General features: G+C 51.8%; 3 protein-coding genes across 5 annotated transcripts; 1 reads left to right on the top strand and 2 right to left on the bottom strand.

The window, feature by feature from the left end:
• Positions 1-673: 673 nt before the first annotated feature.
• Positions 674-15,572, top strand: ARF1 (ARF GTPase 1). 2 transcript variants are annotated; one of them, XM_081286376.1, is made up of 5 exons: positions 674-824; positions 13,498-13,681; positions 13,771-13,881; positions 14,102-14,226; positions 14,301-15,572. In XM_081286376.1, exons 2-5 carry the CDS (start codon positions 13,534-13,536, stop codon positions 14,460-14,462), a joined length of 546 nt encoding a protein of 181 aa, XP_081142502.1. In that variant the 5' UTR covers positions 674-824; positions 13,498-13,533; the 3' UTR covers positions 14,463-15,572. The 2 variants fall into 2 exon arrangements, with proteins under 2 accessions (XP_081142502.1, XP_081142501.1); XM_081286375.1 differs by lacking the exon at positions 674-824 and adding an exon at positions 5,272-5,436.
• A 731-nt stretch (positions 15,573-16,303) lies between these two features.
• Positions 16,304-19,511, bottom strand: LOC308644736 (multiple myeloma tumor-associated protein 2). Its single transcript, XM_081286366.1, has 7 exons — positions 18,484-19,511; positions 18,323-18,368; positions 18,158-18,240; positions 18,015-18,087; positions 17,798-17,880; positions 17,073-17,207; positions 16,304-16,905 (listed from the first exon to the last, which is right to left on the bottom strand). The coding sequence occupies exons 1-7, from the start codon at positions 18,726-18,728 to the stop codon at positions 16,779-16,781; spliced, it is 792 nt and encodes a 263-aa protein (XP_081142492.1). The 5' UTR covers positions 18,729-19,511; the 3' UTR covers positions 16,304-16,778.
• A 1,551-nt stretch (positions 19,512-21,062) lies between these two features.
• MRPL55 (mitochondrial ribosomal protein L55) lies at positions 21,063-24,669 on the bottom strand. 2 transcript variants are annotated; one of them, XM_081286399.1, is made up of 5 exons: positions 24,514-24,669; positions 24,124-24,287; positions 22,749-22,820; positions 22,207-22,408; positions 21,063-21,297 (listed from the first exon to the last, which is right to left on the bottom strand). In XM_081286399.1, exons 3-5 carry the CDS (start codon positions 22,772-22,774, stop codon positions 21,142-21,144), a joined length of 384 nt encoding a protein of 127 aa, XP_081142525.1. In that variant the 5' UTR covers positions 22,775-22,820; positions 24,124-24,287; positions 24,514-24,669; the 3' UTR covers positions 21,063-21,141. The 2 variants fall into 2 exon arrangements, with proteins under 2 accessions (XP_081142525.1, XP_081142524.1); XM_081286398.1 differs by having other exon boundaries at positions 22,749-22,817.
• Between the last annotated feature and the right edge of the window lie 442 nt (positions 24,670-25,111).

Here is a 25,111-nt window from a genome sequence, read left to right as displayed (position 1 = left end):
CCACTCTGACCACCCTTCAAGGCAGCCTGGTCTGTACGCTGGCCTCTGTCCCCTGCAGACCCTGACCACTCTGGGGCAGTGATGTCCCCACCGTGGCCTCTGTCACCTACTGAATCTGATCAGCCGGCTCCCCACCTAGCTTCTGACCCTTACTCCCCCTCGTTGGCTCTGGAGAGTGGGCACAAGTCGGCTCTGGTTATTGCAGTCTCCAGGGTAATGAAGCTAGCGCAGGAACATAGTGGGTGTCTGATACTTGGCTTGCGTCTCTAACCGTTTTGGCCACCTTTCAGTGACATTGGTTTCCTCGGTGTCCGGTTCCAGCAGGAGAATCCGGGACCCTGGAGAATCCTGAGGGGGATATCGCACCCTTTTGGTCCTCACATGGTTTTCCCAGAACTCGGGACCACTGCCTGGCTGTGGACGGTAAGGGTGACACCCCGGGACTGCCGCTTTGGGGCAAGAAAGACGCAGAGCAATCTCAGTCTCCGCATCCGCGAAATGGGCTGGAGTCTGGGCACTGTGGAGCGCATGCGCACGCGCCCACCGACTCAGAAGCCACGCCCGACGGCCGGCCGAGGGGCGCGCTCCGAAACCGGGAGCGCGGGTGCGAGCAAGGGCTGCGATCCGGGAGCTGGGCGTCCCTGGCTCCGCCCCTCACAGCCCAATTATAGTCAGTACGCGTGCGCTGAGTTGTGGGCGTGACCTCAGTCGTGCCTGCCTCTTCCCGGTGTACCTCGCGGCCGCAGGCGCTGACGTGGCCGCCGTCAGCGCCGCCATCTTGTGGGAGCGAAACCAACGCCTGGCTCGGAGCAGCCGCCGCTGAGGTGAGGGCGCGGGACGAGCCAGCGGCCAGGGTCGGGACTGGGGTCGGGCCCGGGGGCAGGGCGGCGTAGGGCTCGCGGGGACACTCGGCCGCTGCGGCGGCGGCGGGGCCGGACGAGGCAAGGGCCGGGCGCGGCCGGGCCGGGGCCGGGATCGGGGCCGAGAGGGCCTGGGCGGCCGGGCCGGGCGTGCCTCTCAGGCCCCGGCTTTGCCCCGCGGCGTCCCCCGCTTCCTCCTGCCCCGACCCTCCCGCGGCCACCGCAGTCCGGAAGTCCGCCCGGGACGCCGGGCTCTTGAGGAAGCCTGGGCTTCCTGCCTCCTCCGCTCCGCTCTACACTCCTCCGGAGCCCGGCACCCCGGGTGCTGGGTGGAGGGGAGCGGGCTTCCGGGGGCGGGCGAGGCCGCGGGGTCTGCCCCCGCAAGAAGGGCGATCCGGCTGCCTTCAGTCGCGGTCCTAGCCGTGGGGATGGGGAAACTGAGGCTTGGGCGACCCCGAGACGCCGTCAAGGTCACGCGGGTGGCAAGGGCTTGTATCTTAGCCTCCGGAGTCCAGTTCCTGTTCACGGGGACGGGGGCTGCGGGAGGAGCCGGGAGGGCATTTGGTGGGCAGGGACCCGGGTTGCGGGACTGACTGCTTGGAATGGAAGGAGGGAGCATCTGGAGACTTCAGGAGGAGCCCAGAATGCCCCCCCCCCCTGATTCTGTGAGACATGATTTGGGGTCAGCTCTCCCAGAATTTCCCTCTTTTCCCTTCTTGCAGTGTTCACTCAAGGGCCTGGGGCCTGCAGGGGAATCCAGAGCGTCCCCTTTAACTCTGCTGTTCACGTGAGACAAGATTTGTGGTGTGCATTCAAGGCCCCGTGGCCTGCGGAGGGAGGGCTGGCTGATCCTTGCTTCAACTCCAGGCTGGTTTCCTTGGTGCTGTCCTGGGTAGATAAGGGCTCTTTCAGGCTGGTGAATCTTTAACCTGCGTGTGGAATGGTGTGCTCACAGCCTTCACTGCGGAGGCGAGACCCATTGCACAGTTGTGGTTGCACAATCAGGGTGGTCATGGCGTGTCAGATTGTAACTGGACCATTGTAGAACACCTGAAGTGCTGGATAATTGGCTGGGAGAAGGGGGCATTTTCCCATTCCATCCAAACAGCAAGTGGCTGCTTTGCAGAAATAGGGTAGGATTGTACATGAAACTGCTGGCAGGAAAAGAAGATCTATGGCTGTTTTGGGTGGTCTCAGAAGTCTGTGTGGAGAGCTGTGTGGTTGGTGTCACTACTGATGTTGGAACGGTCAATTGTAGTTTTTGTTTCAGAACTAGTGGTCAGCAGTTTTTCCTGCCAGTTGGTTCTGGCGTTTTCTGCAGTGTCTGTCTGAAGGCTGGTGAGATGCCACAGTGAGTGGTCTGCTGGCCATCAGTGGCCTTGACTAGCTTCGAACATGCATCACTTGGTGGATGGTGTCCTTACTTCATCTGAGTTTTCAGTAGCACAAGTTGCCAAAACTGAGGACTTGAAATCCAGTGTTACAGCAGGGTCCAAACTTGAGAGATGAGTGTGTGAGTGCTAGGCACAGTTCAATTGGCTGCACTGTCTCTTGGCATAAAGGTTTGGTCATGTTGGATAGGGAAGCATTTGTTATTGTCCTCAGTTATCTTGGTGAGAACTAACCTGAATTGTTGGAACTCTAGCAATTTGCTTTTGTCCATGAAGCAGATACACAGAGTCACTACTTGAAAAAGGTTTATGGGCTGAGGTGTAGTTTAGTGAGAGAGTATTTTCCTAGCATGCTCAGGCCCTGGGTTTGATCCCCAGCACCACTATCAAAACACTGACACACACACACACATTACAGTTGATGTGGACAACAGCTGACTCACATAGTCTGCCTATCGTGGAAAGAAAGTTAGTAGAAAGCAAAACCTTTTTCTGCACTCTTAAATCATGTTAGTTGAGCTATTTGCTATGTCTCTTGCACAATTCAGTATGGAGAGAGTAGAGGGTGTTCAGACATCTTCACCTATCAGGTGTCTCTGTCTAAGACCAGGCAGGCTTGAAATTAGAGGAAGGGATGTTTGGCTTTTTTATTTTCCTGCAGCAAAAGGTAATGTGGCCTGCCAGCTGCTGAGGTGACCCCAGTCAGGCAGCAATAGAGTAGAACTAAACAAGAGAAGAAACCTGTTATGCAGGTTCATGGGATACTATGTTCCTGTTTCCTGTGGTTTGAGAGAGTTGGATCCATTTATTTATTTTTTTCTTCAAGTTAAATGTTACACTTATGTGAGGATTTAAATCTGCTTTTAATCACAAGCCCTGCTTACCAGGCTTTTCCAGACACTCCTCTGAGAGCTATGGCTGTACTCACTGAGCAGATCTCAGACCCCAGCTAGCACAGGCTTGCCGTACCATTCATTGCCTCTTCTGGGCCATCTCCCCTTTGACCTTTCACTTTCATAAAATGAGGATAGTGAAAGGAAGTAAATGCACATCTGTCCGAGGTGGCTGGGAGAGAAACAGGAAAATTTCTTTCAGTTGGAATCTTAGTTAAGAATGTCTTTTTTTGTGCCATATCCACTCCTCATTGGAATTGCTCTTGCAGGTGCACGTAGGGGATAGAGAGGCGTTGGGATTCCTAGCACATGCACCCCACTTAGGTTCCTATTTAAAAATACTATATCTTTGAAGTGCAATTGCAGCTCATGGGTGACGGCTGTGCAACAATATCACTGTTCAGCATTTTCAGATTGGTCAAATGGCCTGACTAGGTGGGAAAAATGTTGCACGGTTAAGCACGTCCAAGTTCTTTGTTCTTAGGAGGATCTGTTGGGCCTCACCCAGAGTCTTGTCAACCCAGCCTGCCACCAAGGTTGGGAGGTGTGGTAAGGATGTCTGATCAGGGCCCCACCTCCATATTGTCTCTAACTGGTCCTCATTTCCTGAATTTTATTAATAGTGGTTAGCCAACAAACAAGGCAGAGTGGCATTTCTTATAAGCCCATATAAAGGGAAGGTTAAAGTGTCAAAGGGAAGAGACAGAAGAAAGTATAAAAAGCAGGCAGGTATTTGCAGATAGCATTTAGGAGTAATTCACTTTAGGAGGCACATATTTCCACATACCTCTTGAGACCCAGGGGTCACTAATGTTTAGGAGACTTGGTATGATCCATGCACGTGCCACGAAGAAGTGTATGATACATTTTCAAAAACCTAAGTTTTTCTCCTTGCTGGTTGTGGTGGTGCTTGCCTTAATCTCAGCTGCTTGAGATGCTGAGGCAGGAGGATGGCAAGTTCAAGGCCAGCCTGGGCAACTTAAAGAGATGCTGTCTCACAATACAATATAAAAAAGGCTAGGGAGTAGCTCAGTGGTAGAGCACCCCTATGTTCAATCCTTAGTATCGCAAAAAGAGTTTTACTCCTTAAATGATGGTAACAGGCTAGGAATAATTTCTAGTGGTAGATGCCTATATGTAAGATTTAACACCTTTTTGTCTATGCCTCACTTCAAAACTTTTGCTGTACCATATGCCTAAGTAGGAAGCTTTGTACTTATCCTTTGGGGTTTTTTTTTTTTTTTGTTTTTTGTTTTTTGTTTTTTTAAGAGAGAGAGAGAATTTTAATATTTATTTTTTAGTTTTCGGCGGACACAACATCTTTGTATGTGGTGCTGAGGATCGAACCCGGGCCGCACGCATGCCAGTCGAGTGCGCTACCGCTTGAGCCACATCCCCAGCCCCCTTTGGGGGTTTTTAACAGAAGGTCTATAAGTATTCTATCAGTATGTTTCAGGCACAAGTGGCCAAGAAGCAGATTTCTAGATTTTTTATCTAGACTTGTTTCTGAAGAGTAAAAGAAATGAAGGCAGAGTTAGATGTGCCTGCCAGGTGATAAGTTTGATTTCCTGTGAAGCTACCTGTCTTCTCTAGGTGAGACTGTCGTTCCACACTCGTTAAATCCATTAATCTATTTTAAAAATACTATATCTTTTGGCAACTTTGGTGGTGAAATTTTGCTCGAAATACTTATAGCATTTAGTATTTCTATATTGTCAAAATGATACCTGATCCTGAAAATTACCAGGGAAATTAACCATAACATTGTTTTTATTGTTGGAAGTACCTGAGGGCAGGTTTTATGCATACTCCACTCCCTCTCATGATTTGGACATTGAATAGAGCAGTGGAGATGCAGTACTTTTGCCTTCAGCAGTTCCCAGTGTCTCTGCAGGCCTGAGTCTCCACATTGTTAGAGTCACAGGAATTTTCAGACTGAACCATATTTGTGTATAGGTTAACAGTGTTCATTGTTAACACTGTAGTTTTTTACCTGACTTCGTTCTTAGGAAAAAGCATACCTTCGGACATGTGTGGTTGATATTCTTGGTCCCAAGGGCCCTGATAACTTTCTTTAACCATTGCTTTCTTTCTATCCCTCTGATTTCTCCCCTTTCTCAGCAAGGGGCCTAGCAGAAGAAGATGGGGGAGGCTGTGCTCAGCAGGAGACACAAAGCTGTCTGTGCTAGTGGGGATGCCATTTGGCAGGTGACATTTGAGCAGAGATATGAAGGAACGAGGGATCTGCAGCTTCTCCATAGCCCAGGACAGTTGGCACAAGGGTCCTGTGAGGTGGGTGGGTTTGGGCTTGCCAGAAGCAGTTGGGGAGGGTAAGATTGCCTGCTGGGTGGTCCTGGTTCTTGAGTGCAATACAGTCCCCAGAAAGGGCATTTTGAAGTTTGTGGGAGCATGTTTGCTTTCCCAGGTTGGGAATCAGCCCTGGTGCTTGTTGGCAGCACCAGGAATGCACTTGTGTGGCTTTCATGTAGGTGGGAAATCTATCTGTAATATCCTCAGTCTGATCTGTTTTACAGACAAAGCTGCCTTTTTTTTTTTTTTTTTTGCTTGTTTTTGGCATGGTTTTAACATGTTCTTAATTTTCCAGGAATGCAGTTACCTTGTAAGTCAGGGGTAATTGTGTTTTGTTCCATTCAGAACTTTACCAAGAGTTGTTCTTTGTTTGGGGGGGTGGGGGGGAGTCATTCATAGAACTGAAATGCTCTTGAGATTGGCACTCAGTGCTCCAGTGGCCTGGGTAGGGGGGCTCTCTGGCCACCTCCCTCCATCCTCAGGCATGGCAATGCCCAGCATTGAAACACGCCTTTCAGTGGAAGTCACCCCCCTCTATCTCCGGGTGACGTCATTGCTGGGGCAGCCTCGCCGATTCTCTGTAGTCTACAGTTGGTGTGTGTGTGTCAGTTAGGTTGTCTGTTGGCTGCCTTTTGGAGTGGCAGGGGTGTTTTAAAGCATGTTTTGATACAGTGTTGGGGAAGGTGAGGGGAGGTGGCATGTCACCAGGGGTTGAGTCAGAAAAACTGGAGTTTTTTGATATTACACATTTGGAAGGGGGGGTGCTTTTTGATGGAAAAGCTGGAAATGTATACATGGGGTCATGTGCAGGAGCCATGTTCACCTGGAGAGCAGAGACAGGTGCTAGGCTTTCCAGACACTGGGGCTGCCAAGGGTGTGGCCAGAGACCATAGGCTCAGCTAGGACAATGTTCTTCAGGGCTTGTGTGTGTATATATGTGTGGTGGAGGTCCCTGTCCCTTTGTATGTCTGGCAGACCCTGGTGGAGTAGGGTGGACCCTGAGAGCAAAGGGAACCTAGTGACTGCTCCTTCCAACTCCACTTTACTCTTCTGTTTCCTTTGGAAGAGCAAGTCTTCAAAAGAAGTAGGCTGCTTCCTGCCTGCCTTCCTGCAAAAATGAAAGATCCCTTAAGACAGAAATCAAATTTTAGAGATTGGCTTAATCACCCTTGGAAGGCCCTGCCCCTTCTGAGTGGTTTGAGGAAGCACCATTGGGCTCTCTGGGAGCTTATTTTATGAAAGCGCCACAGCCATTAGCTGTTCCAGTTCCCTTTTTATTAGGGTGTGGAAAGGGGCCTCCAGGACACCAGCCCCCTAGCCCTACCCCTACCCTTGTGCAGGGAGGGAAGCCCTTTGTATTCTATAGAGAACTCGTAGTTAAGGAGGTGAACTGGCAAAGCTAAATTGCTACGAATTGCCTTGCCGCAGAACTAGAGTGCTGGTCAACTTCTCTTCCCAGGTCATATCCCACTGAATCCTGGTTAGTGGTGTTTATTATGAGCTTCTGTTACATAGTCTAGGTGTGTGCCTGCCTACCCTCCATGAGGAGTTGGGGTGGGGGACTTCAGTGAAAAGACGACAGCTATGCTGGAAGGTCATTGCTGCAACCAGAGACCTCTCAGTAAGGTTTGGGAACATGCACTGCTAGCAAACTAGGGTTCTGTGGATCTCAAGATGGAGGTTGGGGCATGGTCACCACAAGGGTCCTCCCTCAATTCTGTTCCACAAGGATGTATTGCACCTGCCTGTGGCCAGCACTGCCCTTGGTGCACAAGTATGCCCTCCATCTGTGTGAAGGGGTAGGCTCTGGGGCATGCAGGCAACCCAAGACCTGGGGCCTTACCAGGAGTCAAGACTGTGCACAGAGAGCATGGGGAGGGTCTTCTACATGAACAACAGAATAACCCCCACATGACAATCCTGTGACCCCTGGGGTGGGCTGAGTGTGAGGACTGCTGACTAATGACTGTAGCGTGGCTGGGGCAGCCTGTGGGGTGACCCCACCGATTAACTACAAGGTGGTTTCTCACTTGCATCTTTGCCATAAGTTATCATGGTTTACTCCATTTTCATTTTAGGTTGATGCAGATTTGGGATGCTGGGTTTTGCTTTTCAGTGACTGGTCTTTCAGACTTAACTACATTTCAAGTTGGGTAGAGGCAGTCTGTATCCTTCCTGCCAAAGTAGAAATGCTCCAGTATTTGGGTTCTGCTGGTGTCCCTGGCCGTGGGCATGCAATGATACCAGGGATGGCCAGGAAGTGTGGGGTTTATGGTTTTTATTCTGGAAGGTCTTGTGTCCAGTGACAAGTCAGGTTTCTGTTACTGAGAGAGAAGGGCAGGACAAAACACTGAGGGATGAATAAACTGTCAACTACAAGGATGGAGACTGCAAGGTATTCCTGGTACAAGCTCTAGAGAAGGCCTCCGTGACTCCCAGAGCTGCATGTTTCCTTATTGAAGAGCTGCATTATTCCTTATTGAAGCTCCTGTTGGAGGCCATGTGAGAGCCCATCTGGATATTTGCTCGGAGCTACCCAGGTATGAAGTTCATAAGGCCTTAAATGTGTTTGATAAAGTGCTTTGAGGCAGTTGTGGTAAAATTAGTAACAAACATTTGAATAACAGGGAGCACAGAATATAAACGTGCAGCAGTCCGTGGACAAATCTCTTTGGCATTTGAGCTACTGTGAATCAAGGATAGATTCACGAGTCACATTCGTTCTAGCTGTCCAGATTCAAACTGATTTCATCTTGAATTTCAAGCCTGAAAAGAGTGATCTAACTTGAAGTTTAGTCATCGACCCACCTAAGCCTCACACCTGGTGGGTAATACCCCTCCCTTAACTGAGAAGACCTGCAGCTATGAGACAGCTATATAGCCTGTGCTCAGCTGAGGTGCAAGGTTGGGCCTACCCTGTGGACTGCATAGCCAGCCTTTGGCACTGGGTGTGCTCTTTCCTTGGCAGTTAAGGCGCAGTCAACCTGGTTGAATGTGGAGAGTGCCTGGGGTTGGGCCTTTTCGAGTGTTCTGGTTGGGTCATACCTTTGTCACAGTTCTGCAGGCCTCCAATGTGTGTCTGCCTGTCCACAGTATCAGCACATATGGTTTTCTTACACACGTTTTATAAAATGGTGTCAAGATGTGCAGTGCAGATACACAGCAGACCTAGAAACCTGGACATGGTTGAGGGGCATGCAGTGACCTGAAACTTTAGGAATAGATGTGCTAAGACCCCGTATTGTTACACAGAAAGCAGTGTGTGCAGAGTACATCTCACCAAGTCTCGCATGAAAGTAGAAGGTAGAAGAGCCGCTTTAAATTAAGAATCTCCTATATTGGAAATGAATCAGGCTTTCACACAACTGATTGTGCTTGCATCACTGTTGGAACACGGTTGCTCTTTGCTAAGTCTTAAAGAAAATGTTTTATGATATAAGTTCCTCCAGAAAATCTTCAAATTTTTAAATTTTCCTCAAATTAGATATGAAAGCTGAGATTATGAATCAGTTATCAGTGCATTTTACTGTATGTAATTAATGCTATAATAATTTGACTTTAATAAAGCTTTAAAAAAAGAATAACTTTTTTTTAAGAGAGGGAATTTTTTTTTAGAGTTCGGTGGACACATCATCTTTATTTTTTATTTTTATGTGGTGCTGAGGATCGAACCCAGTGCCCCACGCATGCCAGGCGAGCGTGTTGCCGCTTGAGCCACATCCCTAGCCCAGAAGAAGAACTCTTAATGTCACCAGTGTTCCGTGGTAGTAAAACACATTGTGCAAGCACAGCATTCATGAGCATAGCCCCCAGCTGGATCAGCAACCGGGAGAAGTCTGGGCACATGGAACCCATCCCTGTGTGCTCCAGTGGCAGGCCCTTGCCTTCCTAGTTAGGTTCTGTGAACAGCACTAATAGTTGGAGGAAAACTGAACTCTCTACCTGAACCTATTGTTCTCCAGAGCCGAATTTAGACAAGGGCTGTCTGGCTTGTCCTGAGGTATCCCTGAGAGCTATGGAGGGACAGTTGGGGTGCTGGCTGCTAGTCAGTATCTTCTTTAGCACCTGGACCAGTCAGGTAGTCTTCACTCCTTGAAGCTGCTCTATCTCCTCACCCCAGCTCAGGAGGCCAGCAGGTTCCCTCCTGCCAGAGAGACTCCAGAGCAGAGACCACCTGCACTGGTGTCTTAGAGCACATTGTTTGTGAAGGATCTTTCTTGGCCTAAGGTAGAGCCCAAAGCCTGGTAGGAAAGAACCATGATGGGACTGCATGACCTCTGATAGTGTGGAGTCACAGAAGGAAGGGGCAGGAGACTCTCAGGGAAGTTGGTTTTCACTGCTTACTAATAACAGGGTAATTCAGAGGAACCTGAAAGGCAGGTTTGGCTTCTGTACAGTGTTCTGGTGGAGGAAAGGTGACAGTACCTAGGCTGGGCATTGCACAGTTATTTGGGGCCTGTACCTTGGCAGTGACTTTTTTTCCTCCAATGCAGAGGTTCTCTTGGACCTGGGCCTATGAAAGCAGCAGTGGATGATACCCAGGCCCCTCAGGGACACTGGGGCGTGTCGAGGCAGGAAGCTCTGACCTCCTCTGCCTGTGAAGACAGTAGAATAGGCCTGAGTGCTTGTGGGGTGTGTCTTGAACCTGAGACTTCAGGCTCGCCTCTTCCTGATTCCCCCACTAAATTGTGTGACTGCTTTTCCCCTTGAGGAGGGGTGACTCTGGTACTTTGTTTAAAATTTAAAAAGAAAACCACCTATGGGGAGGGGTTTGTGACCACTGTGGTCCCCACAGCTCCTCTGTTGAGGGTGCTGCAAGGCAGGCCAGGCCCAGCACATGTAATTCTGAGGCATCCTTGGCACAAGAAAGCAGCAGTGGGCTGGGGATATAGCTCAGTTGGTAGAGTGCTTGCCTTGCATGCACAAGGCCCTGGATTAAATCCCCAGCACCATTTTTAAAAAAGAAGAAGGCGGCGGCGGCAGCAGTGGGCAGTGCTGAATCTGAATGGGATTGTCTCCCAGCTGCTTCCCATCACTTTGGGCTCTCTTCTTCTCACCCTGTACCTGGATCTCTGTGGGAGATTTTTTTTTTTTCTTCCTAATACCTGGTTGAGAGTCTTGTTTTCAGTGTTGAGAGAGGGGCAAGAATATCACCTGAGCCAGCCTTTGATCTGCTGGTGCTGCTGTGTCCAGAGTGCTACAGGCAAGGCCTCAGCCTTTAAGAATCTCCCTGCAGTTCCTTGGGTTCTTCCTTGATATTTTTTCTTTTTTTATTTCTTCCTTTGATGTTGATCTTCATTTTGCTCCTTATTTCCCATATTTTCATTTTGTCCTGCTTTCTGAGAGCCTTCATTGTAAACTTTTCATTTTGGCTGTTGGTATTGTATATAAAAGTCTCTTGTTTTTGTTTCAGAATCCTATTCTTATTTTGTGGACATAGTATCTTTTAACCTATTGGTGTTGAGAGTGGGTCTGGGATTTTTTGTTGTTTTGTTTGCTTAATTGTTTTTCCTTTTTGGTTTTTATTTCCTATTTACTATTTGGTTTTCCTTCGAGTGTTGGATATCTAACCTGGTGCCAAAAGTCAAGTGCTTTTACCACTGAGCTACATCCCCAGCTCTGTTTTTCCTTGAAGATAAATTCCATCTCTTGTCTTTTCCTGCTTCCTACCAAATTCCTTTTTGCTTGTTGCTCATTGGAGGCTTTCTGAGAGTATATGGGGCCTCCAGATGCTGAGTCAGTGGGTCCTTGCGTTGAGGCCTTAGACTGACCATGTCTTTATATGCTTGGGTGTTCCAGGGCTCTCCGTGTGCTCACATTCCTGTTCTCCCTCCCTATGGTGTCTGCCTGGTGCATCTGCTCCTAGGGTGCTCAGGGCTGGACTCTGTCCACAGCCTGTGTCTCAGGAGGTGCAATTTTTGCATGGATGGGTGTTGGTCTCCTGGACTCCATTCCTCTCACCCTGACCCTGGATCCCCGTGGGAGGCTTGTGGGCCTGAGATTACTGTTACTCTTCTCTTACCCTGATGAGAACTAAAGGTGAGAGCCACACATGTAGTCCTAAATGTCTCGCTCCTTTCTCTCTCTCTCTCTCTCCCCCCTCTCCCCTCCCCTCCCCTCCCCTCCCCTCCCCTCCCCTCCCCTCCCCTCTCCTCTCTTGAGATTTTACTGCCCTATGGGCAGTGATTTCAGGAGTGCTCTGAGGGGTAGGGTGGTGCTTGTCTGCTCTGTCTCCCAAAGGCTCTTTACCCAGGGAGCTTAGCTATCCCAGAAAAGGGACCGTAATAGCAAAGTCTGCTTACATTGTAGACATTGAGTAAGTTTTTAATACGAAATGTGCAAATCCAAAAAGGGAAACTGTCCCAGGGCATAGGATCCAGCATGAAAGGGCTCCAGAGGCTATATATGGAACAATGGTGATATCAAATCAGCAGGGCTGCTGGGTCTAACCCCCTGAGCAAGACAGGTGCCCACTGAGCAGTACCAAGAAATGGAGAAGGGAAGGTGTCCCTGAAGTGAGTACTACACCGCAGGTGAGGAAGTTAGTAAGTAACTTTTGACTGTCATCCCAACTGTAAGGCATACATACCCTTGCAGCTGGGCGTCATCGGGGGCTCTGAACCTGGAGGAGGAGAAGGTATAGTGAGGGGTGGAATCTCCCAGAATGCTTCTGGGTACACAGGGTCACTGGAGATGGATGGGCAGTGGAGATCCACAGGTGGGTGCTAGGAAGACAGCCATCTGAGGTGACTTGCTGGTGCAGTTAATTGCAGGTGATCTCTCCCACTTCTGTTGTTCCTGATTGACACACAGTGCTGTGGACTGAATGTGTCCCCCAAGATTTGTGTGTGGGAGGTTGAACCCCAGTGCAACAGTAGCAGGCAAGTATTCAAGTCACAAGGCTCTGACCTGGTGAATGAATCAGTGATGCCTTGAAAGGGGCTTTCAGGGGTGGATTCTCTCCTGTGCCTCTACCCTCTGGAGGATGTAGGACAAGGCTCCATCTTAGAACCAGATATGGAACCTGCCAGGCCTTGACTCTGGACTTCCAGCCCTGGAGCTGTAAGCAGTAAACACGCTGCCCTGTGTGGGGGTGTTCTTTTGTAGCCATCTCATTACCCTATCTCACCGAGCTGCTTTGCCCTCCTGTTGGTTGGTGAGGGCTGCACAGCCCCCAGTTGAAGGCCTTCAGCAATCAACATTTTTAAAAAGTGATAAATTTCTGTTTTGACTAAAAACAACTGAAAAATGAAAGTGCCCTGGATGGTAAGGCCAGAGCCTGGGCAGTTTTCATCACATTCCCAGAGGCACTTCAAGTCTTGGACCAGGCTCTGGTGATTTGGTAACAAATGATTTGCTTGGTGTCTCCTACGTTTCTTTTCTAATGGATCCTGTAGTTGTAGTGTGGGTTGACATGCAAGCCCTTGTGGCAGCATGGCATCATGGAACCATGTGCTCCTCAGGGCCCTGGCTACCTGGGTCATCTGGAATGAAAGATGATGCTGAGACCTGAGCTGGCAGAGAGCCTGCTTGACTGGCTCAGGTGACACCACAGTGCTCCCTGGCTTGTCCTATGTTGTGCTGAGGCAGCACATTGAGTTCCTGGGTGTGTTGGGGAGGTTTGGCCTGTGGTCCTGAGACTAGTGACACCTGCTCTCTAACCCTCTGGGGGGGCCTCCTAGCCCCTCCTCTCTAGTTGTGTGGGGAGGGATGTTGAGTGGTTCTAGCCCCTAAGAGCTGTCTTTGTAGCAATATTTCATGCTTCTGAAAACCCAATTTTCAGATGTTTGCTTGCCTACTCCACAAGTAGGAGCAAGTGTGGCTGTGTCAAATGTCCCCGCAGCCTGATGGTATCAGGCCAAATAAATGTGCTGGGAGGCAAGAGGTCACTCTGGCATCTCTGCCTTCCTGGGCCACCAGCTAGGCTAGGCCTTGTTGGGCTCTTGTCATACCCCCATGGGATTTCAGGAGGAACATGTGCCTGGGCCGGGGGTTTCTGTCCACTGCAACATGGAAACAGGCCCGGACACCTTGCCTCCCCAGGTCTCTGGCCAGTGTCGCTTCCAACCACCCACAAGGATGGGGAATATCTTTGCAAACCTCTTCAAGGGCCTTTTTGGCAAAAAAGAAATGCGCATCCTCATGGTGGGCCTGGATGCTGCAGGGAAGACGACGATTCTCTACAAACTGAAGCTGGGTGAAATTGTGACCACTATTCCCACCATAGGTGAGATTTCTGAAGGGGCTGGGGAGGCTCGGGAGGCCAGGGACGGGTTGATGGGTCCAGGGGACCCTAAGCTACAATCTCACCCTCAGGTTTTAATGTGGAAACCGTTGAGTACAAGAATATCAGCTTCACTGTGTGGGACGTGGGTGGCCAAGACAAGATCCGGCCACTATGGCGCCACTACTTCCAGAACACCCAAGGTGAGCAGCTGACCTTCACCCCAGGTTCCTGTCATCTGCCTCCTAATAGAAGCTCTGTAGCCTTGTTGGACAGGGCAGAAGGCACGCTATAGAATCATGGCCAGGAAAGCCATGCCCAGGGCCGTGAGGGCTGCCTGTGAGCCTGTGGTTGTATCTGTTGCCTGTGGGTACGCTTGGGTGGGCTGTTGTCCACATTTGCAGTAATGCTGCTGCATTGCAGGCTTGATCTTTGTGGTGGACAGCAATGACAGAGAGCGTGTGAATGAGGCCCGCGAGGAGCTCATGAGGATGTTGGCTGAGGATGAGCTGCGGGACGCTGTCCTCCTGGTGTTTGCCAACAAGCAGGTGGGTACCACCCAGGAGCGGGGGTGGGCCTGGTGCCAAGCTCAGGCTCTGCACTGACCCCTTCTTCCCCCCAGGACCTCCCAAATGCCATGAACGCAGCTGAAATCACAGACAAGCTGGGGCTGCACTCGCTACGTCACAGGAACTGGTACATTCAGGCCACCTGTGCCACCAGCGGGGACGGGCTCTATGAAGGACTGGACTGGCTGTCCAATCAGCTCCGGAACCAGAAGTGAACCAGAACCCCCCCACCCCCTCACTTTCTCCTCTCCGCCCTCGCTTTCCTCTCATGTGGCAAACGTGCGACTCTGTGGTCCTGAGTGCCAGAAGCTGTCTCCATGGGTTGGGTCAGTGTGCATCGCACCGTGCTGTACATGTGCAGACGCAGCCTGCAGCCAGGTTTTTATTTAATGTAAATAGTTTCTGTTTCCACTGAGGCAGTTTCTGGTACTCCTATGCAATATTACTCAGCTTTTTTATTGTAAAAAGAGAATCAACTCACTGTCAGTACTGAGGAGGGATTTAAGCTTGTGGGCACCTGGCCTCCAGGAGCTCCTGGGCTGTAGATTAGTGTTGGGATCCATTTGGTGGTTGGTTTTTAACCCAAACTCAGTGCATTTTTTAAAATAGTTAAAAATACAAGGAGAACACTTGAACACACAGAAGGGAGACTATGCCTAGTGTACAGCCTGAATGCTAGTCCATCGGATCAGCTGTTCCCCTGTGGGAACACAAAGACGGTGACACAAACCGCCATCCACTGCATGGTCCCAGTAGACCCCGTGACTCGCCTGTCTTTGGGTCACTTGCATTCCATAGCGTTGTGCTTGTACTTGTGCTCACACAGTCACCTGGGGGCGGGCTGGGAGAGCCATTGCAGGGCACATGGCCCAGATGCGCCCTTTGTTGGCGTGTGGCCAGAGCAGTAGCCCATGTTCCCAGCACCCACTCACTCTTGCACCTGCTCAGCCCGCTGGCAGGAGGTCTGGGTCTCACCAGCATGAGTGCGTGCAAGCTGGGAGGGTTGGTCCACTCCAGACCCACAGGTCCCGGAGCACCCCCATCTCCATGTGTGAAGTAGCTTCCTCCCTCAGCCTGCAAGGGTCCGATTTGCCATCGAAAAAGACGACCTCTACTTTTTTCTTTTGTATTTTGATAAACACTGAAGAAGCTGGAGCTGTTAAATTTATCTTGGGGAAACCTCAGAACTGGTTTATTTGGTGTCGTGGAACCTCTTAATGCTTTCAATACACGATTAGTAATCAACTGTTTTGTATACTTGTTTTCAGTTTTCATTTCGACAAGCACTGTAATTATAGCTATTAGAATAAAGTCTCTTAACTATTTCACTGGCTCCAATGTTTTTGTCTCCTGCAAGGTAGGAAAGAGTCGCTTTCATGCCAGGAAGTACAGGTGGTACTTTGCTCCCCAAGTCAGGCCTGACCATGCGTAAGAGGGAAAGCCTTCTGGAAGTCTCATTTCTACCATGAAAGCATCCTCCAGCTTATCAGTGCCACAGGAGGTAGCCAGAATAGGAGTCAGCAAATGCCCTGGCCACCTCAGCGCCTCAGTTCTCAGCAGCTGGCAAGCAGGTCCAAAGTCTACTCTCCCTCTGGACAGTGTCCCCAAGAAGAGGCTGCCCTGGAAGATGGAACTCACCTTCATTTCCTGGAATAAGAGATAGCAGCCTCCACTCAGGCTATCCATGTGCAGGGCTGAGGGCAGTGTACAAGTCAGAGTCCAGACCCCTAGAGGACAGCTTCAGGATCTGTCCTGGGCCACACCTAGCATTTTCAAGTTTCTTTTAGAATCAGGAGAACTAAGCATCATAAAAAAAATCCAGCCTGGGCTCTGCCCCAGGTCAGTATAGCAGTCTAGCCCCACTGGCAAGGCAGGCTAAGCCCCTGGGCAGGTTGAAGAGGTACCTAGAGGCTCTAGGTATCCCCACCACCTGACCTTGTCATCAGCTACCCAGCTGTCAGGCAGCTCCACACTACTGCTAGGCCAAGACCATACTGTGAATGCAAGGCCATTGCCACTGTCTCCCTTTAGTGGGGTTTCATTCTTGATGACACACTCGTGTTTTAAGGTATTTATTAAAATACAAAGAGTGAGTCCATACAAAAAGGAATAGAGATAACCACACTTGGTTTTAACTAAGCCTCTGATGGGCCTGGATGGCTACACAGGAGTCTAGTCTCTGCAAGAGGCTCTTAGGCAGGTGCAGATCTTGTCTGGCAGCAGGCAAGACCAGGGATGGTTGTCCCAGAACCCATTGGGTTCTATGGACTCCCTTCACAGGAATCTGGAGGGTCTCCACAAAGCAGGTTCCTCTTAAGTTGGCCAGCCAGCACATGGCCCGCAGGCACAGTACACAGCCTTTGCCTCAACCCAGACAGGAGGCCTTTCCCTGGGTGGTCCAACGGGCCAACAGGGTGGGAGGAGCGAGCTGGCACCCAGAACACATAGGGTCCAGTCGTCCTCTCATGCCCCACAAGGTACAGTGGTGGGCAGGGTCCAAGGCTCTGGCCTCCATTGACCCAGCTGCAGTCTCAAGCATCAGAGCCTCGGTCCTGACGTCTGTAGCATGGGCTCCTTCCACTGTCCCTGCTATGTCCCCGCTTCCTCCTCTTGCAGCAAAGGGAAGAGGAGTCGGAATCATGCCTCTGGCGCCCAGATCTGAGGAAACAAAGATAGCTAGACACATTCAGGGGAAGGACCCTGGGTGGGCACCCAGCTGTTAGATTCCAGGAGCCCCAGGGCCTTGCTCAGGAATTCCCGACTACTCCATCAGGCCCCAGCCAGCACTGGATCCCCAAGGCAGAGCAAGCTGACTGTGGGCTTACCGAACAGGAGAAGGGGATGAGGAAGAGGCATCAGCCTCTTTCTTGGACTCCTTGTCTTTCTTCATCTTCTGTTTCTTATGTTTTTTCTTTTTCTTTTTCTTCTTCTCCTTCTTGCTTTTCTTGTGGCTCTCAGTGCTTAAAAGTAAATATAAAAAACAGAGTCAGAGGCCTAGCATTGGGATACAGGAGACAGCTGAGGGGCCAGGGCAGTCCCACCAGCAATCCACATGCTCCTGCACTGTGGTAACCAGCACCTACTCATGGCTTGTGGCTCTGTGACAGTAGTAAAGGAACCTAAGAGGCTCCTCATTCACTGGACAGTAACATTCTGCCAACAGACTGGAGCATCCTGTTAGGAAAGAAAGCACTGCAGGACAGTGCCTGCTGGGGGTATCTCAGGTCCTGCCACTGCACCTCCCACTAAACTAAGTGGGATATCCACTTTTCTGAAGTGACAGTTGTGCCCTCCCCATCAATCCACTTGGCTCCCCAATCTCTGCCAAGCTCCTCTGGCCTCCTGGCAGGCAGGCCTGTGAGGTCAGCCTGGGACCAACCCAGGGAAGCTTCATGGGCTGCTGGCGCCTGGCCTATGCAGGAAAAGCCCCCACCAGCTGTGAAGTGGGCTCTGTCTCCAACTGTGAGCACTGCAGCCCCACAAACACTCCCCAGGGGACACATGAGAGACAGGCAGCTCCAGTTGCTGGGACTCGGGCCCCTTGCCTTACCTCGGCTCAGCCTCCTCCTCCGTGCGCGGCCTCCTCCTGGAAGCTGGACAGGTGCCCGGGCTGCTGCTGTCCACGCGGTGATGCTGCGGGGGAAGCAGTGCCGTGGGGAGGGCAGGCGGGGATGTTGGGGCCGGGCCCGCCTACCCCCACGCTCTCCCCACTGGCACCCCCTGGCTCCCAGAGCACTAAGCGGTGTGTGTGTGGGGGGGAGGGTTACCGTGAACACCGACAGCCCCAGCTTGGCAGCCTCCTTGTCCTCCCGGGACAGTGCCACGCGGCCGGCAGAACCACTGTGGGGACAGCGCGGTAAGGACGGCCCTGGACTCCCGCCCCGCCCCCTCCCCGCCCAACCCACCTCACCTGGCGCTGCCCAGCCCCAGCAGCCGGTCCACACCCTTCTCCTCGGGGTCGCCTCCCTCCCGCTTGCAGATCTCCACAAAGTCCTACAGGTGCGGAGAGGACGGTAGGCGCTCGGCCGACTCTGACGGACCCCCGCCGGCCCCCGGGGCCCTGCGCCCGGCTTACCTCCTTGCTCAGGCCTGTAGGCTGTTTCCTCACGTTCTTGTAGCCACTACGAGGGCCAGGGGTGGAATCAGGGGTGCGACCCGACCCGCCAAGCCAGGCCCCAGCTCCCCGCGGCTCCGCCCCGGTCCGCTAAGCCCCGCCCTCCAGTCCCGCTCACTCACAGGGCAGCGAGCAGCGCCTCTCGCTCCGCCTCCCGCACGGCCGCCAGCTCCTCCTCACGGCTCGGTCCCTCGCGCGGTGCACGATCCTTGGCGTACCAGGTGAGGTCGCGGCCCTTCTGCCAGCGGCCCACGGGCGCCATCAGCGAGTTGCCCAAGTAGTTCTCCCTCTGCTTGTCGGTCTTCACGTCCTCCCAGTTGAACTGGTCCTGTCCGCCGCGTACGCCGCCACGGCTGGAGCCGAACATGGTGCCTGGCGGCGGGGCAGCCACAGGGCCACCAGCGACCGCGGAACACCAAACCGGACTACTCTGCCGATCCCGACGCGCGCCGTGACGTCACGCCCCGGCCGCCGCATGCGCCTGCGCAATGCACCAGCGCAATGCACACCGGGCCGCCTCCACTTCGCCCTACCACGAATCTGGTCCCAGTTTGCGGAATCGCCACGCCCACTCGGCCACGCGCGCCTGCCCACTGCGTCGTTCACTGAGCTTGAGTTCCGCACAGCCTCAATCCCGCTCCGCTCGCTTGCGAATTTTCTTGCCCTCTCGCCTCACGCGCCTGCGCACTGCCTTCACGGCCGCCGAGCCCGGAGCGCCCTGTGTAGAGGCTGGACGGACCCGACCTCAGTGCCTGTGCGACAGCCGTCATCAAGAAAGCCACTGTGTACACTACATTAGGACCCAGAGCGTCCCACGAGCTCCGGTAGCGGCAGTGACTACGCCCAAGCCCGCCCACGGCGCGTGGGGGCGCCCCTGACCGAAGGGACCTCAGGCGCAATGTTCCGTCAGTGTTGAGGGTGTTGCCCAAACCCTGAAGGAAGCGGCTCTGGTTGAAGCAGTTCCCCTAACACTGCGTGCCTGTGTAACTGCACACCACAGCCCTCTGTTGCAGACATCCTGCCTCGATTTTTTGTAGTTGAAGGACAGCATGCCTTTACTTTTTTTATGCGGTGCTGACGGAACCCAGTCTCCCACGTGCTAGGCAAGCACTCTGCCACTGAGCTATAGCCCCAGTCCTATCCCCACCTCTTGCTGCCCCTTGTGAAGATAAACTGCAGCCCTCTATAACCAGTTTCCTAATAAATGCTGTGGACCCATCACCCTGGCAGTTAGTGCTTCTTTCTTACAGATCCCAACCAACCCTATCTTGGGAAATTTAGGACCACTCCTTTGTGGGAATTACTCTGCCACCGTTTGGGGGGCCACTCCAGCTACAGGTTCAGTGAGGGAAAAACAGACACCCAGGGTCCTGTGGTTTTTCTTACCCAGTCCCTGGTACTTTCAGATAGGAAAGCAAATAGACAGCTTCACCTCCCCCTCCCACCCCCAATGGATTTATTCTACATATGCACTGAGCATCTACAGGGGCAACAAGTGAGGCACTGGGATAAACCTTGAGCTTGTGTCCTGGTTCTGAAGAATACATGGATCCCATGGGAGCAGAAGCTTGTGGCATGGGCAGTCTAGGGGAGACAAGCAGGAAGCAGTGGGCACTGGGCAGCAGTGTGGGCCATAGTAATGTGTAGAGAAGTCATCTGGCAGGCTCCCAGGAAAGAACTCTCAAGAAGGCAGGCAACTCCTGAGGGCCCCAGAACAGGCCAGGTGTATGTGGAAGCTCAGTTATAGTGTTTGACCACAGTATGTGTGCTGAGTGTGGCCAATAGGGGACAGGGGGTATGTGGCTGGGCAGCTATAGTCCAAAGCCATTAGCCTAAGCAACCTTGAGGAGTGGCCACCAGTCACAATGAGAACCGAAACCTGAGACAGCCAGGTACAGACTTGAGCAGGATCAGGATCTGAGAGCACCCAAGACGGACAGGATGAGCAGAACCAGGACCTGGGATGACCCAGGACAGGCACAAGCCTTTTTTGTATCCTCCTTTGCTTGATGCACGTTGGCATCTGGAGGGAGTTAGATTTTACCTACATCAGGAGTACAGAACACAAGGTATGTGTTCACAGGCCTTGGCTGTATGTAACCAAACCCAAAAATGCAGACATTCTGGTTTTGGACATTGCATGGTTCCCCTATCAGGGGACAGAGGCCCCTAGGTTGGGGATGTGCCTGCTCCTAGTGTTAGGGAGCACCTGTGAAGGGAGGCAGCTGTAGGCTGCAACCTAGAAGTTTCTGCCTCCCAGAACACCCAGCTGGAGCAACAGCCCTGAGTTCTCCTGAGACTAGAAGGGATCTGAGAGTTTCTCAGAACACCCAGCTGGTGGTTTCTGGATGCTTCCTTCCCTGGCTGCCCACATGCTCCGTGGCTTTGTAGCTCTATCTAAAACTCACAGATTTCACCTAAACCCATCCCAAACCCTCCAATCTGCTCTGAGCTTTTATGTGTATGTCCCTGTTGTGTGTACTGGGGACTGAACTCAAAGGCACTCTGCCACTGAGCTACACTCCCAACTTTGAGACAAGGTCTTGCTAAATTGCCCAGCCTATCAAACTTGCCATCCTCCTGCCTTAGCCTCCTGAGTTGCTTGGATTACAGGCCTGTGCCACCACACCCAGCTTGAGTCTGTGAGAGGTGATGAGCTATTATGCTGGGCACACACCTAAAGGAAGACACTGACAAGAGGTGGTGATTTCAGGTACATGCAATTTACAGAAAGATGTCCTTCTATCCTCAGACTGTCCTCAGGCAGTTTCAAGCCACTGTCACTTCTTAGTCTTGATCCAAAACTGTCTGTAACGCTCTGTGTCAAAGTCATCAGCAAACTCTGGTTCTTCCTCCTTGTGTCTGAGCTGAGCCTCTCGTTTCCGGAACCTGGTCCGGCGCTCCTCAGGAGACAGAGTGTCCAGGTCTAAGGGCATCTGAGTGGGAGAGAAGCCAAGGTGTGCCCCCATACCTTGTTCTGAGAAATAGAACTACTGAGATGATGCCACTGAGACTTACAGTTGCCTGTGTCTTCTGCACTAAGCTAACTTAATTATTTTTTTCAGTGCTGAGAATCAAACCTAGGTCCTTGTGCATGCTAGACCATTGCACTTCCAATGAGCTACATCCTGAGGCCAATTTTTTTTTTTTTTTTTGGTACCAATGATTGAACTCAGGGACACTCGACCACTGAACCACATCCCCGGTCCTATTTTGTATTTTATTTAGAAACAGAGTCTCACTGAGTTGCTTAGCACCTCACTTTTGCTGAGACTGACTTTGAACTCACTGTCCTCCTATCTCAGCCTCCCAAGCCACTGGAAATACAGGTGTGCATTACCTGGCCTCAGTCCAATTTTTATACATTGTTTTTTTCTCCCTTAAAATCTTGTTTTTCTTTGTGTGTGTGTGTATATGTGTGCGCGCCCGCGCGCGCGCGCACTATACCACCAAGCTACACACCCTGCCCTTTTTGAGACACTCTTGCTAAAGTTGCCCAGGCTGACCTCAAACTTGTGATCCTGCCTCAGCCACCTGAGATGCTGAGATTACAAGCCTGTACCACCGCATCCAACTAACCTTTCATTTTATTAAGAGACTTTTTTTTCTGCTCCACTTCCCCAGATTTGGTGTTTTTAAAAGACGGTGACGTACTTACCCTATCTGTTAAATGGAGAGAATTCTGGTCTAAACCATCCTCCTCTCCTCCAGCAACCTGTCCCCCTCCTCTGGTAGTGCATTACAATGACCATGCTACACCTGTCATCATTCAGTGGCCAGAGGTCCCACCACCATGGTTCAGCCTCCATCAGGGCCCCTAGCAACACCTGGTGATAGATGCTTACTGTCAGCATGCGCCGTGGCTCTCTGTAGCGGATGTGGATGGTGGAGCCGTCCTGCTTGACCAGCAGCACTGGGTAGAGGCGTGCATAGGCCTGGCGATGTAGGCGAGTGAGCACAGCCCTGCTGCTGTCAGCCAGCCAGGAAGATGTGTGCAGGCAGCAGAGCCTAGGGGAAGCTGCCTTCACAGCACTCTGTTGGAGCAGGCTACAAACAAACATGAAAGAGCTGGTCAGTGGATAATGCTGGGGCAGAGAGTACCAACATGGTCAGGCAAGCCAGACATCATGTTGTCATGACAGAGAATTCCCCAGCTGCCAGAGACGCCAGCAACACTTGGTGATCCACACCTAGGGGTCCTTGAGGAGCTACAGGCCATGGTGGAAACAGCTCTGGCCCCACAACCAGAAAAAGGCAACAGTGGATGATTGAGGGAACATGTCTCCCAGCACTGATGAGCTGACAAGGACAAGCAGCTTAACATTGTCCTGTCCTGGTGAGAGGTGCCATGGCAGAAGTCCTGAGGGGCCTGAAAATGCATGCTTACCCAAGCAGGTTGCCCACAGCCGCCATTCTTCTTCAGGGACTTGGTCAGTCACTGGCCCTGGTGTGTAATCTGCTAGCCAAGGAAAGGAGAGAGTTCTACAAAAAGGCTTTCCTATTTCATTGCTCTTCATAAAATCCTGACCAGGAATGAGTCACTGACCCATGTAGGTGTCTGACATGCATACCAGGTTGTTCCTTAGTATATGTGGGGAATTTATTCTAGGAGCACTCAGCAGATACCAATATCCATAGGTCTTAGGTCCCTCATATATATGGTAGTACTTGTATATGACTTGTACATATGCTCCTAAATACTTTAGACCATTATAAAGCCTAAGAGAATGAAAATGCCTCATAAGCAATATACTATTTTATTTAGTGTATACTAAGGGAGGGAAACCTCCTCAAAACTGTTGATCTTAAGGACTCTCTTGCTAGCAAACTTTATATTTTGGGCCTGAACTGTGCCTTCAATGCAGTTGCTGAGAACAGCTTGCAAGTGCAGAACTGAAGCAGTTTGTGCAATCAGTTTCAACTTGCAGGAACTAACTTTATTCTAATTGAGCACACTGGGGTTCTCCCTGTTGAAGCATGAAGCAGACCACTTCTCAGAGCTGGTAAGCACAATTTCACTTTGAATCATCTGTGCCATTGGTAAACTGCAGTTAGTTGCAGGTGGGCACCCGCATTTCAAGTGAGTTTTCTGAAAAAAGTCTGATGAATGGATTTCAATGAAATTTGGGGAACTGACTTCTCAGGAGGCCCACTTTCCTCCTTGAAGTCGGTGATCCTAAACACACCAACTGGTAAACGTTCACTGTAGACTCAAATGTTGTTTTTAATATTTTAAAGCTATGATTGGTTAATTCCTTGGATAGAGGGAAGAGTGATCACCAAGTCACTTGCCAATCTATCCCACTAATTTATTGGTCTTCTTGAATTGGAATGTCCTGTGAGGAGAGGTGAGTGAGGGGAGAGGTGGGGTTGTGGGGATGGGAAAGATGGGAGAATGAGACAGATGTTATTACCCTATATACATGTATGATTATGCTACTGGAGTGACTCTGCACCATGTACAGCTAGAGGAATTAGAAGTTGTGCTCCATTTGTGGACAACATGTCAAAATGCATTATACTGTCATGTATAACTAATTAGAACAAATAGAATAGTTAAAAAAAAAGAATGACCTGTGATTAATTTTCCTAAAAGCAGCTACCAGAGCTTTACTCTGGAAGCTCTTGAGTCAGACTCTGTGCCAGGGCCCAGGCTCACCCATTCCGGTGGGTTAGAGCCAGAGCTCTAACCTTGGAGCTTGGCTCAGGCCTCGATAAGGCACCCGCTAATTTTCACAAAAAGCGAGGTGAGGATTGCATACCTGCTTAAAGAAGAGAAAGGAAGCCCAAGGCCGCTTTTCCTCTGCCCCAATTCACAGAGAAGTCGTGCACGGGCGTCCTAGGTAGAGGCCAAGAATTTCCAATACTCGGAGTCGAGGACTCGAGACTGCACTCTGGGCGCCAGATTTCTTTCCGCGCTTCCTTTCTACTCAAAGAAGGGAAGGAGGGAAGGGGTCCTGCTGCCTCCAAAATGAAAACCGCGCTCCTCACCTGCTACGCCCACGACCTCCCTCCCCCGGCCCGGGAGTCAGCGGGCGAGCCCCCTACCCACTCCGGGTCTCCCTCCCCCCGACAAAAGCAACGCGCTCAGGACAGGGCAGCGCCGCCCGCTTCCCGGTCCGCCCCGGCTTGCATGCCGCGCCGTCTACAACCTGCGGTCGCAACTGTCTCGGCGACGGCCCGAAAGGCCAGCGTCCGGACTCCGCTGCACAAGCGGGAAAGGGATTGAGCACAGCGAGACCCCGGAGCGTCACCACGGCCGGCCGCGGACCGTGCGTCGCGCCGCACTGACGAGCGGAGGCGGGGCCGGCGCGGCGGTGACGCGTTCCACAGGCGGGACGAGGGCCGAGTGGGCGGGGCCTGTGCACCGCCGCGACGTGACCCGGGCTGGTGGACGCGGCGTCGTGACGTGCGCTTGACAGAACGTGCAGTTGTGGGGCGTAGCCTGCGATGCCCTGAATACCCGGCCAGTGAGCACTTGCTGGGCTGTCCTGCGGTTCGGGACTCTGCCCGCGGGCCCGGGCGAGCGAACGGACGCTGGCCAGGAGAGAAAGACGGCCTCTGGGAAGGGCCGCCGCCCGCCTGGCCGTAGACTGGAGGCCCAGGTGGTGTGCAGGGCCCTTCGGGGACAGGAGGCTGGTCTGCAGGCCGGAGCCCGTGTTGGTGGATGGGCTTGGATGGTCGTCCGCGGTGTGGAGCCACGCAGCGACGCCTCCACAGAAACACCTTCCAGAACTCACTGGAAGGTGG

Source organism: Spermophilus citellus (genome assembly GCF_964194105.1).
Source record: "Spermophilus citellus genome assembly, chromosome: 1".
NCBI classification, from domain to species: Eukaryota; Metazoa; Chordata; class Mammalia; order Rodentia; family Sciuridae; genus Spermophilus; species Spermophilus citellus.
Note: the sequence above shows the minus strand (reverse complement) of the source record. Positions and strands in the feature narration are given on the sequence as shown.